General features: G+C 46.7%; 1 protein-coding gene across 1 annotated transcript; it reads right to left on the bottom strand.

The window, feature by feature from the left end:
* Positions 1 to 332: 332 nt before the first annotated feature.
* Positions 333 to 13,380, bottom strand: LOC122374273 (brevican core protein-like). The gene is made up of 2 exons (XM_043352916.1): positions 12,848 to 13,380; positions 333 to 1,358 (listed from the first exon to the last, which is right to left on the bottom strand). The coding sequence occupies exons 1-2, from the start codon at positions 13,140 to 13,142 to the stop codon at positions 928 to 930; spliced, it is 726 nt and encodes a 241-aa protein (XP_043208851.1). The 5' UTR covers positions 13,143 to 13,380; the 3' UTR covers positions 333 to 927.
* Positions 13,381 to 13,892: the final 512 nt, after the last annotated feature.

The raw sequence follows: 13,892 nt of genomic DNA on the forward strand, positions 1-13,892 counted from the left end.
GGAGAGAGGAGAGAGAGGAGAGAGAGATCATTATAGTCATTATAGTGTTGTCACTTTTTGCGACAGTTCAGTACAAAAAAAAAAAATACTCCTGGAACCGCAACTTCAGTTCAACGTTTAGATGGACGATCTGGCTTAATTCGAGGCGAAACGACGAGAGTGGGAGTAGTATCACCCTCCCTCGGCCGAAAGTATGTAGAAAACCGATAGGTCCGGCGAGGTTTGAGGCATGCTTGTTTGTCGATTCTTCTAACTTTATTGTTTCTCAAACGTTTGCCATTTTATTTGACGAAAACTAAGCAATTTTGACGCCACTTAAACTCTGATAGCTAAAAAATTGAACTGATTTTATTTTTTGTTTATTGTTTATTTGCGATTGTCACCAAGAGCTCTCCACTAACAGGTGAAGTCAGGGAAATAAAACACAACCTTTTTAAAACGTTACATCATGATAAAATAATTCTCAACAGGCACACAAAACCTGGCGTAATGCCCCCTCCCTCAGCAAAGCCAGGGTTATTAAGCAATTGCAAGAAAGCGTCCGAGACGGAGGCACTAGCGCAAAGTGCAACAAAGCTCAGTAGCTACCGTAATGTGGCCATTTTCCGTGATATCAAATAAGCCAGAGTGCAGCCTGCAACGTAGCAACCATACACACACCACTGACAACACTGACGTAATAAACCCTAAACTGATGAGGCTGTGAATTGTCAAACATTTCAAACGACGACGCAGGGTATTCTAAAGCGCTTTGGTGAAATATCAAAGTTGTGTCGCCCAAACATGAAACGCAAGCTGTCGTCATTAAGCAAGCCCATCATATCATATCGTTAAGTCCTACATAGTACTCATACGGTGCACTTTACGGGACTAATCTTGACGACATATCAATTATCAGCTAGCCGCTGGGCTCGCCAGTGAGCGACTTCATAGGCAGCCAGGCTGATAGCAGGCCCCCAGTTGACACAGGGGCCTATACAGTGATAAAGCTGGTTCGTCAGCCCAGCCGCTACCTCGTTCTACCGGGAACAGGACCACAAAGTCCTGACCGGAGAGGTCGTTAGGCTGCCCCTCCACCCATTGGGGACCGGTGGACGACGCGGTGCCGCAGCCGTCGGCGCCGACGAACTGCCCCTCGGTGACGGTGTCGTTGATACCCAGCCACACTTCGACATCAGTGGCGGCGTCTATGGCGCACTGGTTCTCCTCGTCTGAGCGGGGCACGGCCAGGTGGGCGCCCAGCGCGGCGCACTGGCTCTCCGCTTCGGGGTAGAAGACTGCCAGGTCCAGTCGCTTCAGACAGCGGCCGGCACAGCGGCTGAAGCCGGCCGGACAGGCGCAGGGATCGGATGCGTCACCTGTAAAATATGGAGTAGACAGCTTTGACTAAAATTAAACTAACCAAATTATTATCTTGGATATAGGTATTGGGTTTTACATTTGTAAGTCGTCTATAACTACTTGGAAAAGTAAGTTAAGTTCTACAGGTCGTCTAACGAACATTGGGTCCAGACCCAGACCCAAGCGATCGCTCATCATATAAGGTAAAGGCGGAAGGCTACTTGGAATTTTTTAACCCTACGTAGATAGAAGCTAGATAGACAGAGCTTTAAAATGATTGAATATGAACTGCATATCTTTTAATCTGCTTGCCCTCTTTCCAGGGAATGCGTAATAACTACATGCACTCGGTCTAACTAGCGGTGCACTAAAACACTCTGCCGAAATTGGCTGCTTTTACTGAATTGTGTCCAACATTTCTATTACATTCTGAGCCATATTTCATTGAACCATGCCTAGAACACGTGCCATGCTACGAAAATGAAAGGACTTTGCGAATGATGTGCACTGTTGCTTTTACATCAGAACCTGGACCATTTTCCCCAGGCTATGACGGCATGCACTGAGCTTTAATTACGAGCGAGCGAGGTCTTATGTAGAATAGCAGAAATTTGAGTATGAGCGGCTGGGTCGCTTACATCTCAGCAACCGCTGGGCCGATTGACCTGCGGTCTTTTTCCTGGGTAGCCCCATTCCTTCTACCCCGTAGTTGAATACTCTTGATTCATCTAGTTGACCGTCGTGGCGCGTGCCACGTGAAAAGCTATGGGTGTTCAAGTTGTTCTGCCGAAGTAGCGATTTCGAGAGATATATTTCGGCAACCGCTGGCTTGCGGTTATTTTTGTAGGATAGTTGCATCCCTTCTGTTAAATATCGGATATTCTCGATGCGTGTGGGTCACTCCAACTGAACGTGCAAAATTCAAAGTGTCAAATTTGTTCCCATTACAATAACTCGGGAATTACTGGGGCAATTTCGCTGGAACTTGGCATGTAGGTAGGCAACCACCAGGCATTGCATTCCCATGTGTTATGTTAGGGTGCCACTGCACGTGCCACGTGCGCACGCGCAGGGGGCGTTTCTAGATTTCAACAGCGGCTGGGCTGACTGCGCTCAAATTTGGTAAGCGGTTAGGGACCGGCAAAAGTCAAAAGTCGAAAGCGGTAGAGTGCCGTGCAAGTCACTTTGGACCCAGTTTGCAGTAAGCACGTGCAGGGTGCCGCTTCCAGAGTTCGGGTACGGTTTGGCCAATTGCCTCCAAATTTGGTACCTATACATCGCTATAGTGGCCGGCTAATAGAGCGCCGTGCTCAAGCCAATGGGAAGCACCCTTTCGCCCTTTCGTACGTGCAGGGCTTCAACTCCCTCGCTCGCTCGTTCTTCGCCCAAGCGTGTTAGTGGTAAGTATTGTACAGCGATTAACCAACGCCACTCTGGGACTTTTGGATTTTCTTTTGCATTTGCCCTGCTGAGGGAAGTGCGGGGGGCGGGGGGAGGGGTCCGTCAACTCGACTCCTGCGACCACAGCGGCTAACGATAAGCGGCGTTCGAAAGGGTGTTAAAAATCATAAGGTATTTCGTCTGTTTTGTGTCGGGTCGAAATCAGGTCTTCACTGAGGTCATCAAAGGTCAAATTTCACCTAGTTCGACTTTAGTTCAAAAATCGGTGTAGGTATACCCTGACAGGCAACAATAAAACTGTACAACATTGCATTCGATAGCTCTGCTAAAGTACATTCTGGGAAATTCCTCATATTTGACCAAAGGTCAACACTCAACGTGGTTTAGCTCTGCTAAAGTAGAAGCCTCCAATAGAAATGGAATCCATTTTGTTTTTACAGTTAGTATGCGAAATTCGTTAGTTTGCAACGGAACTAGTTTCGTTGCAAACTACCTGACCGGCCAGGTAGTTTGCAACGAAACTAGTTCCGTTGCAAACTAACTGACCGTTCAGTTAGTTTGCAAACTAACTAGTTAGGATGCAAACTACCTAGGTACGTTGCAAACTACCTAGTTACTTTGCAACGGAACTAGGTGTGTTGCAACGGAACTAGTTGTAATGCGAAATCGACGAGGCAGTGGCTCTATTTGTCGGTTATATTCAACTTTTATGTAAATTTTAGCAACGGTTGTTAAAACAAAGCTGTGTTTTTCTAACGGGTGACACTAGACATAAGACGGGTGGTCACATTTAGGATAGAAACAGTGAATTAATCGGATTCGACTACATAACGTTATACGATCACTGGCGGATCCAGAGGTGGGGGGCGCCCGAAATCGCTCCGCCATCCACGCAGCGCCCGAAAGCGACAAATATTTACTTATTATGAGAATGAAACGAAAACTGAACAATATAATCAAGTAAAGTAACCGTACTCTCATAGTTAATATCCAAAACCGTCTGAAAAGGGCCTGGTAATTCCGAGGAGCTTTCGGCTTACGCCTTCTTCAACTCGCTCTACTTTATTTTCCCTACTCTTTCCTACTCTTTCCCTACTTTTCTCTACTCGCTCTACTGTAGCTCTTCGGAAAATAAAGTAGAGCGAGTTGAAGAAGGCGTAAACCGAAAGCTCCTCGGAATTATCAGGCCCTTTTCTGACGATTTTGGATATTAACTATGAGAGTAGGGTTACTTTACTTGATTATATGTTTAAGCATGTCTCTCAAAACAGTGCTAACAGCAATTCAGAAAACTGAACAACTTTTATAATCAAATACTTGTTTTAGACTGCACAGCCGTGTGTAAGGAATGGAATCAAAATCTGAAAGGTTTTTGGAATTGGGAGAAACTTTTTGGGATTATGTCTCCCGCAACGTTTAAGACCATCTTTCTGGAACCGCTAGTGATCACCATAAATGCGTAGACATAAGCGGAAAGAAAGGTTCTGCTGCCGATTTCGGAATAGGGGAGACCCGGGAGGTATGGGCCCCCCGAAGGTATGGACCATCGCAGTTTTGAAGAAGTGTTGCGTATTTTTACCCCTCGCCGGCACAGGCCATTTTGCGTCCTTCGACGGCACAAGGGGGGGGGGGTACGACCCCCCCTCACGTTTGGCCCCTGATCGAGCTAGAGCTTCGCGGAAAAAACGAGCGTGTTGCCCGTCACGAGACGAAGCCGATGGTACTCAACTTTAAGGTCCTAGGTCATCGGGTGACCTTCCAGGTCAGGTCAATAACCCGAAAACCGGGAAAATCGGGACCTGTTAGAAAGTCGTAAAGTGTGGCTGCTATGTGGTTCTCCGGGGTGCTGATCACGAATATCGTGTTAGTTTTGATCAGAGATGATGTCTTTAAGCATTTAGACCAGGTCGGGTCAGGTCAGGTCAGGTCAACCGGTAGGGGTTGTGACGGGCATTCGAAATACGTGTCAACCGCCTCTGACAGCTTCGTAACATGTTTCGAAGGCACCAAAACTGCTTCGTAAATGTCCAAATGGTTGCTAAATTCGAATTCAGCTCCAAAAACTAGCCTAGAAACATGTAAAACTCGAAAAAGTGAACCGAGGTCACCCGAGGTCAGCAAAGGTCAATGACCTGACCTGACCTTCAGGTGACCTTGACACCCACCCAAATGTCTGGAAGTCACCCAAATGCAACATCAAATCACATGTTTGAACGTTTGAAACCACGAAAAGCTTGCAAACGCGCGGCTAATGCGAGCCGACATACGCCGAATCGCGATTCCGGCCAAACATGGTCTCGGAAAAGAGGTCACAGGTCAAAGGTCATTTGGGTCAGGGTCATGAAATTTTCAGGGTAGGTGTAAAATTGATTATTGCGAGGGTGCTGAAAGTTTCGTCGCGATCGGCCGCTTTTTACGCGAGTTATTCGCGAAAAACCTTAGGGGGGGGGGTGCATCACCCCCCCCCCCCTGTGCCGGCGAGGGTTACACATTTGACCGCGTAAACTGGTAGCAGCCATTCCGTTATACAACCCACGTGATTTCCGAAATCTTCCTCAGTCTTCCTTGGCAATGAGCGGTGATAAAGCGTTCTTGCCCTCTTCGAGTAAAATACGGTACATAGTTACAAAAAAATCCGTGATAAATTTGAACCAGGCTCGTTTAATGATGTCAGACCAGCTCTAACAAAAAGTAAAGTAAAGCATGCAAAGTAGGACTGGATAGACAATTTGAAGCTTTGTTGCAAGATTATGAGCTGAGATGCTACGCACATTCTGGCGTCCTAACCGAGAGGTTCGGGCCACCCACCCCCGTTGATCCTAAATCAATGAAATGATGCTTTCGATTGGTAAATTCCTTTTTAATGACCTCCTTACAAATTATTTATGTTTTTGATGTATTTAGCTTGATACAAATTTTCGGCCACGGGCCTTGATCACATATCAGTTTAAACACAGACACGAAAGACACACAGACACCAATGCAGTTACAGTTTTGCCAGTTTTTCAGTTTCTGTACAACTTCGCGTGATAAAAAAGCACAATATACCTACAGTTCTAAGGAATATGTTAGATGGGCCCAACAAAAACGATCATAGACAACCTAATAGGTCAAAAATTAACTTTAAATTCGTTTTCGTATTCGATTCATTCATCTACTTTTCAACGTTCACTCATGTACATGCACATAAAACCCGATAACTACATAATGTACCACGATGATACATTTCGATTCAGTTGCGGCTTTAGCTTTCGGATTTGTAGCGACTCACTTATCTTTCGGTGTGGATGGTCGCCGGTTTTTTGAATGATTTCCACCGTTAGAGGAATTTCACCCCTTTGAAGTTCTAATTCTCTGTGAGCCGATCTAAAGTGATCACCAATGGGTGTGTCTCGGGTCTTGTTCTTGGCGCTTACGACATGCTCATTAAAACGTAGCCTAATAGGCCGTTTTGTCTCGCCCACATATGTTACTTCTTCTCCACCTTTCTGGCAGGCGCTACATGTGATTCTATACACTACACCTGCGGTTAGGCACTTCCCTTTCAATCCCGACTCACAAGTATTGCAAACTCGCGACCCTGCTGGGCACTTGGGATGGGAGAGGGCAGAACGTGTGAGGCGGCTTTTCAATGTGTTCTTGCTTTGCCAGGCTACTCGCAAGTTTAAATCAGTTTTTCTCACGATGGCATTGACTTTGGCACAGACGGTCTCGTCGATATATGGTAGAGTCAGGTACCCGTCTAGCTGCTGTACTTGCTGCTTTTTGTGGTGCCGGTGCTCTCCATTTGTCGTCGGATGTGTCTCTGCTCGGGTAGCCTCTCGTTGCAGCCTCCGCACCAACTGTTTTCTGTAGCCGTTTTCTTCGAATAGCTGCTGTATCTTCTGGCAGGAGCGAGCACGTGCCGCTGCATCTGACGACAGTCTGATGGCGCGTCGAAACTCGGCTCGTATCACTGCCTGCTTGGTCTTCATGGGATGTGATGATGTTTGATGGATGATGATCCCGGAGTGATTTGGCTTTATATATAGCTCTGTTTGGTACTTGGAATTTGAGTTCACAGTGATGAGAGTGTCCAGAAACGGTACGTTTCCAGACTTACTGCTATCTTCCAGAGTGAACTTGATTCTCGGGTGGATGGAGTTGAGGTACTCGAGGAACTTGTTCAGCTCGTCTCGTCCGTGAGTCCAGACTCCAATGGAGTCATCAATATACCTCGAGTAGAACTCTGGTTTCAGCACTGCATTGTCCAGTGCACGCGTTTCGAATTTGTGCATGAATATGATGGCTACTGGGGGTGCCACCTTGTTGCCCATGGCGATGCCGACTCGCTGTCTGTAGAACTCGTTGTCGAATTCGAATACATTGTTTTCGAGGCAGTGGGTGAGAAGGCGGGTGACTCAGCATGTGGTGGACCAACCGAGAAAACGTCCTGGTTATTGGAGAGGATCCTGAACCAGCTGTTGGAAAAGGTTCCAGCACACCTCAGAAACACGGGTGAATACCTGAAACGACTGGGCGACAAGTTTCCGGGACATCAGCTGCCCCCAGGTGCTATAGTATTTAGCATCGATGTCGTTAATCTCTATGGCAGCATCCCTCTAGACGAAGCCGTGTCAGCAGTTGCCGATATGATAGACGAACACCGAGCCGAAATCGACCTGTGTGGACTAGAACCAAATGACGTCACCCGCCTTCTCACCCACTGCCTCGAAAACAATGTATTCGAATTCGACAACGAGTTCTACAGACAGCGAGTCGGCATCGCCATGGGCAACAAGGTGGCACCCCCAGTAGCCATCATATTCATGCACAAATTCGAAACGCGTGCACTGGACAATGCAGTGCTGAAACCAGAGTTCTACTCGAGGTATATTGATGACTCCATTGGAGTCTGGACTCACGGACGAGACGAGCTGAACAAGTTCCTCGAGTACCTCAACTCCATCCACCCGAGAATCAAGTTCACTCTGGAAGATAGCAGTAAGTCTGGAAACGTACCGTTTCTGGACACTCTCATCACTGTGAACTCAAATTCCAAGTACCAAACAGAGCTATATATAAAGCCAAATCACTCCGGGATCATCATCCATCAAACATCATCACATCCCATGAAGACCAAGCAGGCAGTGATACGAGCCGAGTTTCGACGCGCCATCAGACTGTCGTCAGATGCAGCGGCACGTGCTCGCTCCTGCCAGAAGATACAGCAGCTATTCGAAGAAAACGGCTACAGAAAACAGTTGGTGCGGAGGCTGCAACGAGAGGCTACCCGAGCAGAGACACATCCGACGACAAATGGAGAGCACCGGCACCACAAAAAGCAGCAAGTACAGCAGCTAGACGGGTACCTGACTCTACCATATATCGACGAGACCGTCTGTGCCAAAGTCAATGCCATCGTGAGAAAAACTGATTTAAACTTGCGAGTAGCCTGGCAAAGCAAGAACACATTGAAAAGCCGCCTCACACGTTCTGCCCTCTCCCATCCCAAGTGCCCAGCAGGGTCGCGAGTTTGCAATACTTGTGAGTCGGGATTGAAAGGGAAGTGCCTAACCGCAGGTGTAGTGTATAGAATCACATGTAGCGCCTGCCAGAAAGGTGGAGAAGAAGTAACATATGTGGGCGAGACAAAACGGCCTATTAGGCTACGTTTTAATGAGCATGTCGTAAGCGCCAAGAACAAGACCCGAGACACACCCATTGGTGATCACTTTAGATCGGCTCACAGAGAATTAGAACTTCAAAGGGGTGAAATTCCTCTAACGGTGGAAATCATTCAAAAAACCGGCGACCATCCACACCGAAAGATAAGTGAGTCGCTACAAATCCGAAAGCTAAAGCCGCAACTGAATCGAAATGTATCATCGTGGTACATTATGTAGTTATCGGGTTTTATGTGCATGTACATGAGTGAACGTTGAAAAGTAGATGAATGAATCGAATACGAAAACGAATTTAAAGTTAATTTTTGACCTATTAGGTTGTCTATGATCGTTTTTGTTGGGCCCATCTAACATATTCCTTAGAACTGTAGGTATATTGTGCTTTTTTATCACGCGAAGTTGTACAGAAACTGAAAAACTGGCAAAACTGTAACTGCATTGGTGTCTGTGTGTCTTTCGTGTCTGTGTTTAAACTGATATGTGATCAAGGCCCGTGGCCGAAAATTTGTATCAAGCTAAATACATCAAAAACATAAATAATTTGTAAGGAGGTCATTAAAAAGGAATTTACCAATCACCTACATGCCTTACATACAAAGAGCACTACAAGAATTAAAAATGATGCTTTCATTGAATGTCCTCTTCAATAAGTTTTATTTTTGCCGCGCAAGGTCGAACATTCAACTAAAAATTTCATTCAAACAGAAAACAATGTTATTTATCTTATTTCGTGGAGCATGTTGAATTTACCAAATACTTACGTGCCCAAGTGACTTCCATGAAGTAAGCTGTTGGCCGCTTATGCGGTGGCTCTAAGAGAGATCAAGGTACCAGCTACGAGTATTGTTCTCATCGTCGAGAAAAGAATATGAAACATAGCACCGGCCCATACTTCCCGGTGTATTTGCTGGATCGAAAAAGTGCATGATTAATTGAAAGTTATCTCGATACAAAATAGTTGGTCCAAGATGCCTAATATCAGGCACACTGCAGGCGAAAAGCAATTTTACGTACACAGAGTGAAAAAAACGGGTCTAGCCACTGCCCACAGGAAGAAAATTGCCTTTACACAAAACCGGCCCATACCTCCCCGGTCTCCCCTATTCCAGAACCGCGCCGCTGCACTATGGTTGGAAACGGCCTCACGGATGGCCGGGGGTCAACGCGAAAAAATGTTTTGCCCATAACTTGTTAATGCGTAGACCGACTGCGATGAAACTTTGCATAGGTATACCAGTGTCTTTCGTGCATCATACAGTAACTCAGAAATGACGAGGTCACGTCACGTCACGCGTGTGTGACGTCATCATTGCAAGTATGTTATAAGTCGCCTATGTCTTTCGTTATGTTATCGATATCGCGAGGCATTTTGAACATGTTTTGAATACTGCTATTACTGAATGGATATTGTTGTTATGCTTTAGGGCAAGACATATCAACGTAGTGACGCACAGTGTCTTACTATTGGTCATAAACGGTCAAAAATTTGGAGAAAGAGTATTTATGATTTTTTTTTAGATTGGGCAAAAAAGTAAGAAATAAAATGACGATCAAATGACAAAACATGCGTCAGATTAACCCGGCAGTTGCTGGGGTATTTCCCCATCCGCCGTTTGCCCGGGGGGGGGGGGCGTTCAACGCCCCCAGCCGATAACTCGCGAACAAATAGGCGCAGCGAAGCGCACGAGGCGCGGCAAACGAAAGAAGAACGCGACGAGACGATTCACATGAATACTTTAAAGTTGAATTTCGAGGTCACAGGTCGGGTCAAGGTCAGGTCAAACACTTGAAATCGGGTTTTCAGTAGCATGGACTTTAGAACCTCGCAATCGGTGCCTCGCGTTTCGCGTTTCGATTATATCGTCATCAGTTGGTCCTAAATAAATTCAGTCATCAGTTGGTCCTAAACAATCTGTCACAACTGTCACAACCCTTCATATAAGTGCTAAAAGAGTGTCAGATCAATGTAGGGGTCAGTCAAACATAGGCCACTGGCCAGGGTCAAAGTCAGGTCAATCAGGTAAGCACATAACCCCGAAAATTAAAACTGGTACCTATTCGCAGCCCATGCATGACACATGTTTTATGGGTACTTTTGGGCGTAGAACACGATGGTGACATTCATTTTATCATACGAGTACGTAGCTGGTTGAAAAAAGATCAATTTCAGAAATGCATGCATCATGGTCGTGAAGTAGTCACGAGAAATTGCCAACATTCAGTTCAAGATTTTGGGAAATGTAGAACGATGATCAAAAACCATAGATAGCCATTTGATTTGCCATGGTATTGGCAGTGTAATGGCGTTTACAGCATGTCTGTATGTCTGCTCTGTCGGTGGATATCCATATCCATACTCCAGGATATCCATACACGTTTGCACGATATCCATACTCCAGGTGCAGCGGCGAGCAGTTACTTCTTACGAGGGGTGCGGAGTCGAAGTCAGAGTCGGAGTCAGAGTCGGAGTCGGAGCCAGAGTCGCCCAGAGTCGTGGCAACGAGCCAGGAGTCGGAGTCGGAGTCGGGGTCGGTCAGGAGCCCGCAGTGGAAGTCGGAGTCGGTCCGAATCGGAACAGCTCCATCACGACTCCGAAACACTGGCAGGGGTCCGGAGTCGGAGACAGAGTCGGCCGGAGTCATGGCAACGAGTCAGGAGTCGGAGTCGTAGTCGGAGTCGGATTTGGCTCCACCACGACTCCGCAACCCTGCTTCTTACCATCATTTATAAGGATAAGCGATTGCAAGACTGACGAGCCGACCTGGTGCTAACGAAGCGACGGGTAGGTACGCCTCGGGAGATGAAGCTTCACGGACGATTTTGCGCACAAGTGCGCAGTCTGCTTTTACGTTCCCCTTACGCAGAATTGAACAGAGACTTATTCTGCCAAAAAGCTCAATGGAGGTCGATGGAGAACTTTTTGTATGTCCAATGAAACATAAACGTAATTTTGCAAATATTGCTGTGGTGACACTGCAAACAGAATGCAATGCCGTTCCTGATTTTGAACACGCATGGGAAAAAGAGTCACTCCACTCGATAGCCAACATAACAAGGATTATTTTGATATATAATAATCCAGTTTTACAACGTCATGGAGGTACTCCACATGCTATCACCAGCGCGGTTGTTTAAACCTTTGACGGCGCACCAAAAAAGCCACTCTCAGAAACTCCCGATTCCACGTACAATAATGGAGACTAAATGCGCAACTAAATAATTTTTTCTGCCCAATTCAAAACATTTCATCAATTTCCAACAGAATGACACCCCAAATATACATATATTCCGAGATTGCCCACGGCCATCCGTGAGGCCGTTTCCAACCATAGTGCGCTGACGAGCTCCTACATCCACAACCGATCAGTCTGTGACGCAGCCTGCCCTTTGATGATTGGCTGCTACCGAATGGCCCGGCACCGCTAGGTCACCTGGCTAGGCAAGTCGCAGTATAAGTCGGCCGGTGAGACAGATTCTTGATCGCACGCTTATCCCCGGACCACGGGCCATGGGTCAATACAGTTCAGTTCTGTTCTGTGCGGCGGCGGTGGTGACTGGTGTTAGTGTGTGTCGCAAAAAAAAAAAATCAAAATCGCAAAATGCCCCCGGTACTGCCCCTCCTCTGGATCTGCTAGTGATCGTCACATTGCATATGTAGTCGAATCTCGTTAATTCACTGTTTCATCCATGAATGTGACCACCCGTCCTACTCTTATGTCTAGTGTCACCCGTTAGAAAAACACAGCTTTGTTTTAACAGCCGTTGTTAAAATTTACATAAGAGTTGAATATAACCGACAAATAGAGCCACTGCCTCGTCGATTTCGCATTACAACTAGTTCCGTTGCAACACACCTAGTTCCGTTGCAAAGTAACTAGGTAGTTTGCAACGTACCTAGGTAGTTTGCATCCTAACTAGTTAGTTTGCAAACTAACTGGACGGTCAGTTAGTTTGCAACGGAACTAGTTTCGTTGCAAACTACCTGGCCGGTCAGGTAGTTTGCAACGAAACTAGTTCCGTTGCAAACTAACGGATTTCGCATACTAACTGTAACAGGTATACCCTGACAGGCAACAATAAAACTGTACAACATTGCATTCGATAGCTCTGCTAAGTACATTCTGGGAAATTCCTCATATTTGACCTAAGGTCAACACTCAACGTGGTTTAGCCTCCAATAGAAATGGAATCCATTTTGTTTTTGTTTGTCAATCACGACAACACTTCTGGATTATATGTATGCCCGACACATAATCCTATAGACATGCAAGCAAGTCTTTTTGACTTTTTCATCTCTCCATGATTAAATTCATATCTAACGACTACGCCTATGAAAATGTACTTAGCCTATAAACAAGGAAATATAACGTTTTGGAAGATATGCCAAAGGTAGCACCGTAGATGATAGCACAAAAAACTGCCGACTCTAGCATTCTCACCGGAACATTTGGATCGGGCCATGTAGCGTTCGGTAGTCTGTTGAGAGCTGACGACGGCCGGACCGCGGCAGTCGCCAGAGAACAGACGACACGTGCCGTCAACGGGCCCGTAGATGAAGCCGCTGCACTCTTCAGGAGTAGCTCCCTCGCAAAGGAGACCGCAGTCGATCTCCGATTCAGCAGAGAGTATCTGCACAGCCGGACCGTGGAGGGACACCGGGTCCAGCCAGCGGTACCGGACCGCGGCCGCTGACGTCAGCAGGAGCAGCAGCAGTACCGCTCCCGGCCGGGCCATGGCTGCGAATGGGTCACTTCAGCGCAGTGCGGTCAATGGGACTGGTATCGCTTCATCACCACTGCCACCGTTCTAGTAGACTCAAGACTATGTTATGGCTCGCTGACGCGCGGTCGGTACCTCCGGCTCATATATCATAGTTATATCTCTAATCTCGAAAACGGTGAAGCGCAATTCCAGGAGTAGATTGCAAATGCTGATGTTTTGTGCCTTGCTAGGCAAAACTTCACGTGAACGTCATGCTGTAATAGTATATTGTAAATAATGGCACATCGTGTTATCAAGGAAGGTTTGATTTAAAAGATGCACTGGGGAATCCAAAACTAGGGGACATTGGTGACATCCCCCCTCCCCCAGGCAGTGTCCTGAATTGACAAATGACAAGTAAAAAAAAAAACTGAATAGCTTTTTACAGAAAAAGTTCAGTTTGAACAACACATCAGCGCGCAAGCAGGCGACATGCGAATTTTCTTTTTAACCCGCGCCCCGCTGGACTATTCAGCCATACGCGCCCTGCTGGGGGGGGGGGCAGATTCTGCCCCCCCCCTGTCTAACTTCCGAACCGATGGTCGTAGAAAGACGGGGAAAACGGCAATCAAAAGCTCTCAACAAGGCGGATCTTAAGAGCCCAAAATTTTTTGCTTAAGTAGGTCAGAGGTCAGGTCAAGGTCAGGTCCATGGTGTGTCAAAAGTGGAAATAGCCGCCCGGCTTTAGTTCGCCAGCCTTGTCAATAGATGGCAGTACCACAA

The sequence above is a fragment of the Amphibalanus amphitrite genome, unplaced genomic scaffold (assembly GCF_019059575.1).
Source record: "Amphibalanus amphitrite isolate SeventyFive unplaced genomic scaffold, NRLGWU_Aamphi_draft 001633F_arrow, whole genome shotgun sequence".
Lineage (NCBI taxonomy): Eukaryota > Metazoa > Arthropoda > Thecostraca > Balanomorpha > Balanidae > Amphibalanus > Amphibalanus amphitrite.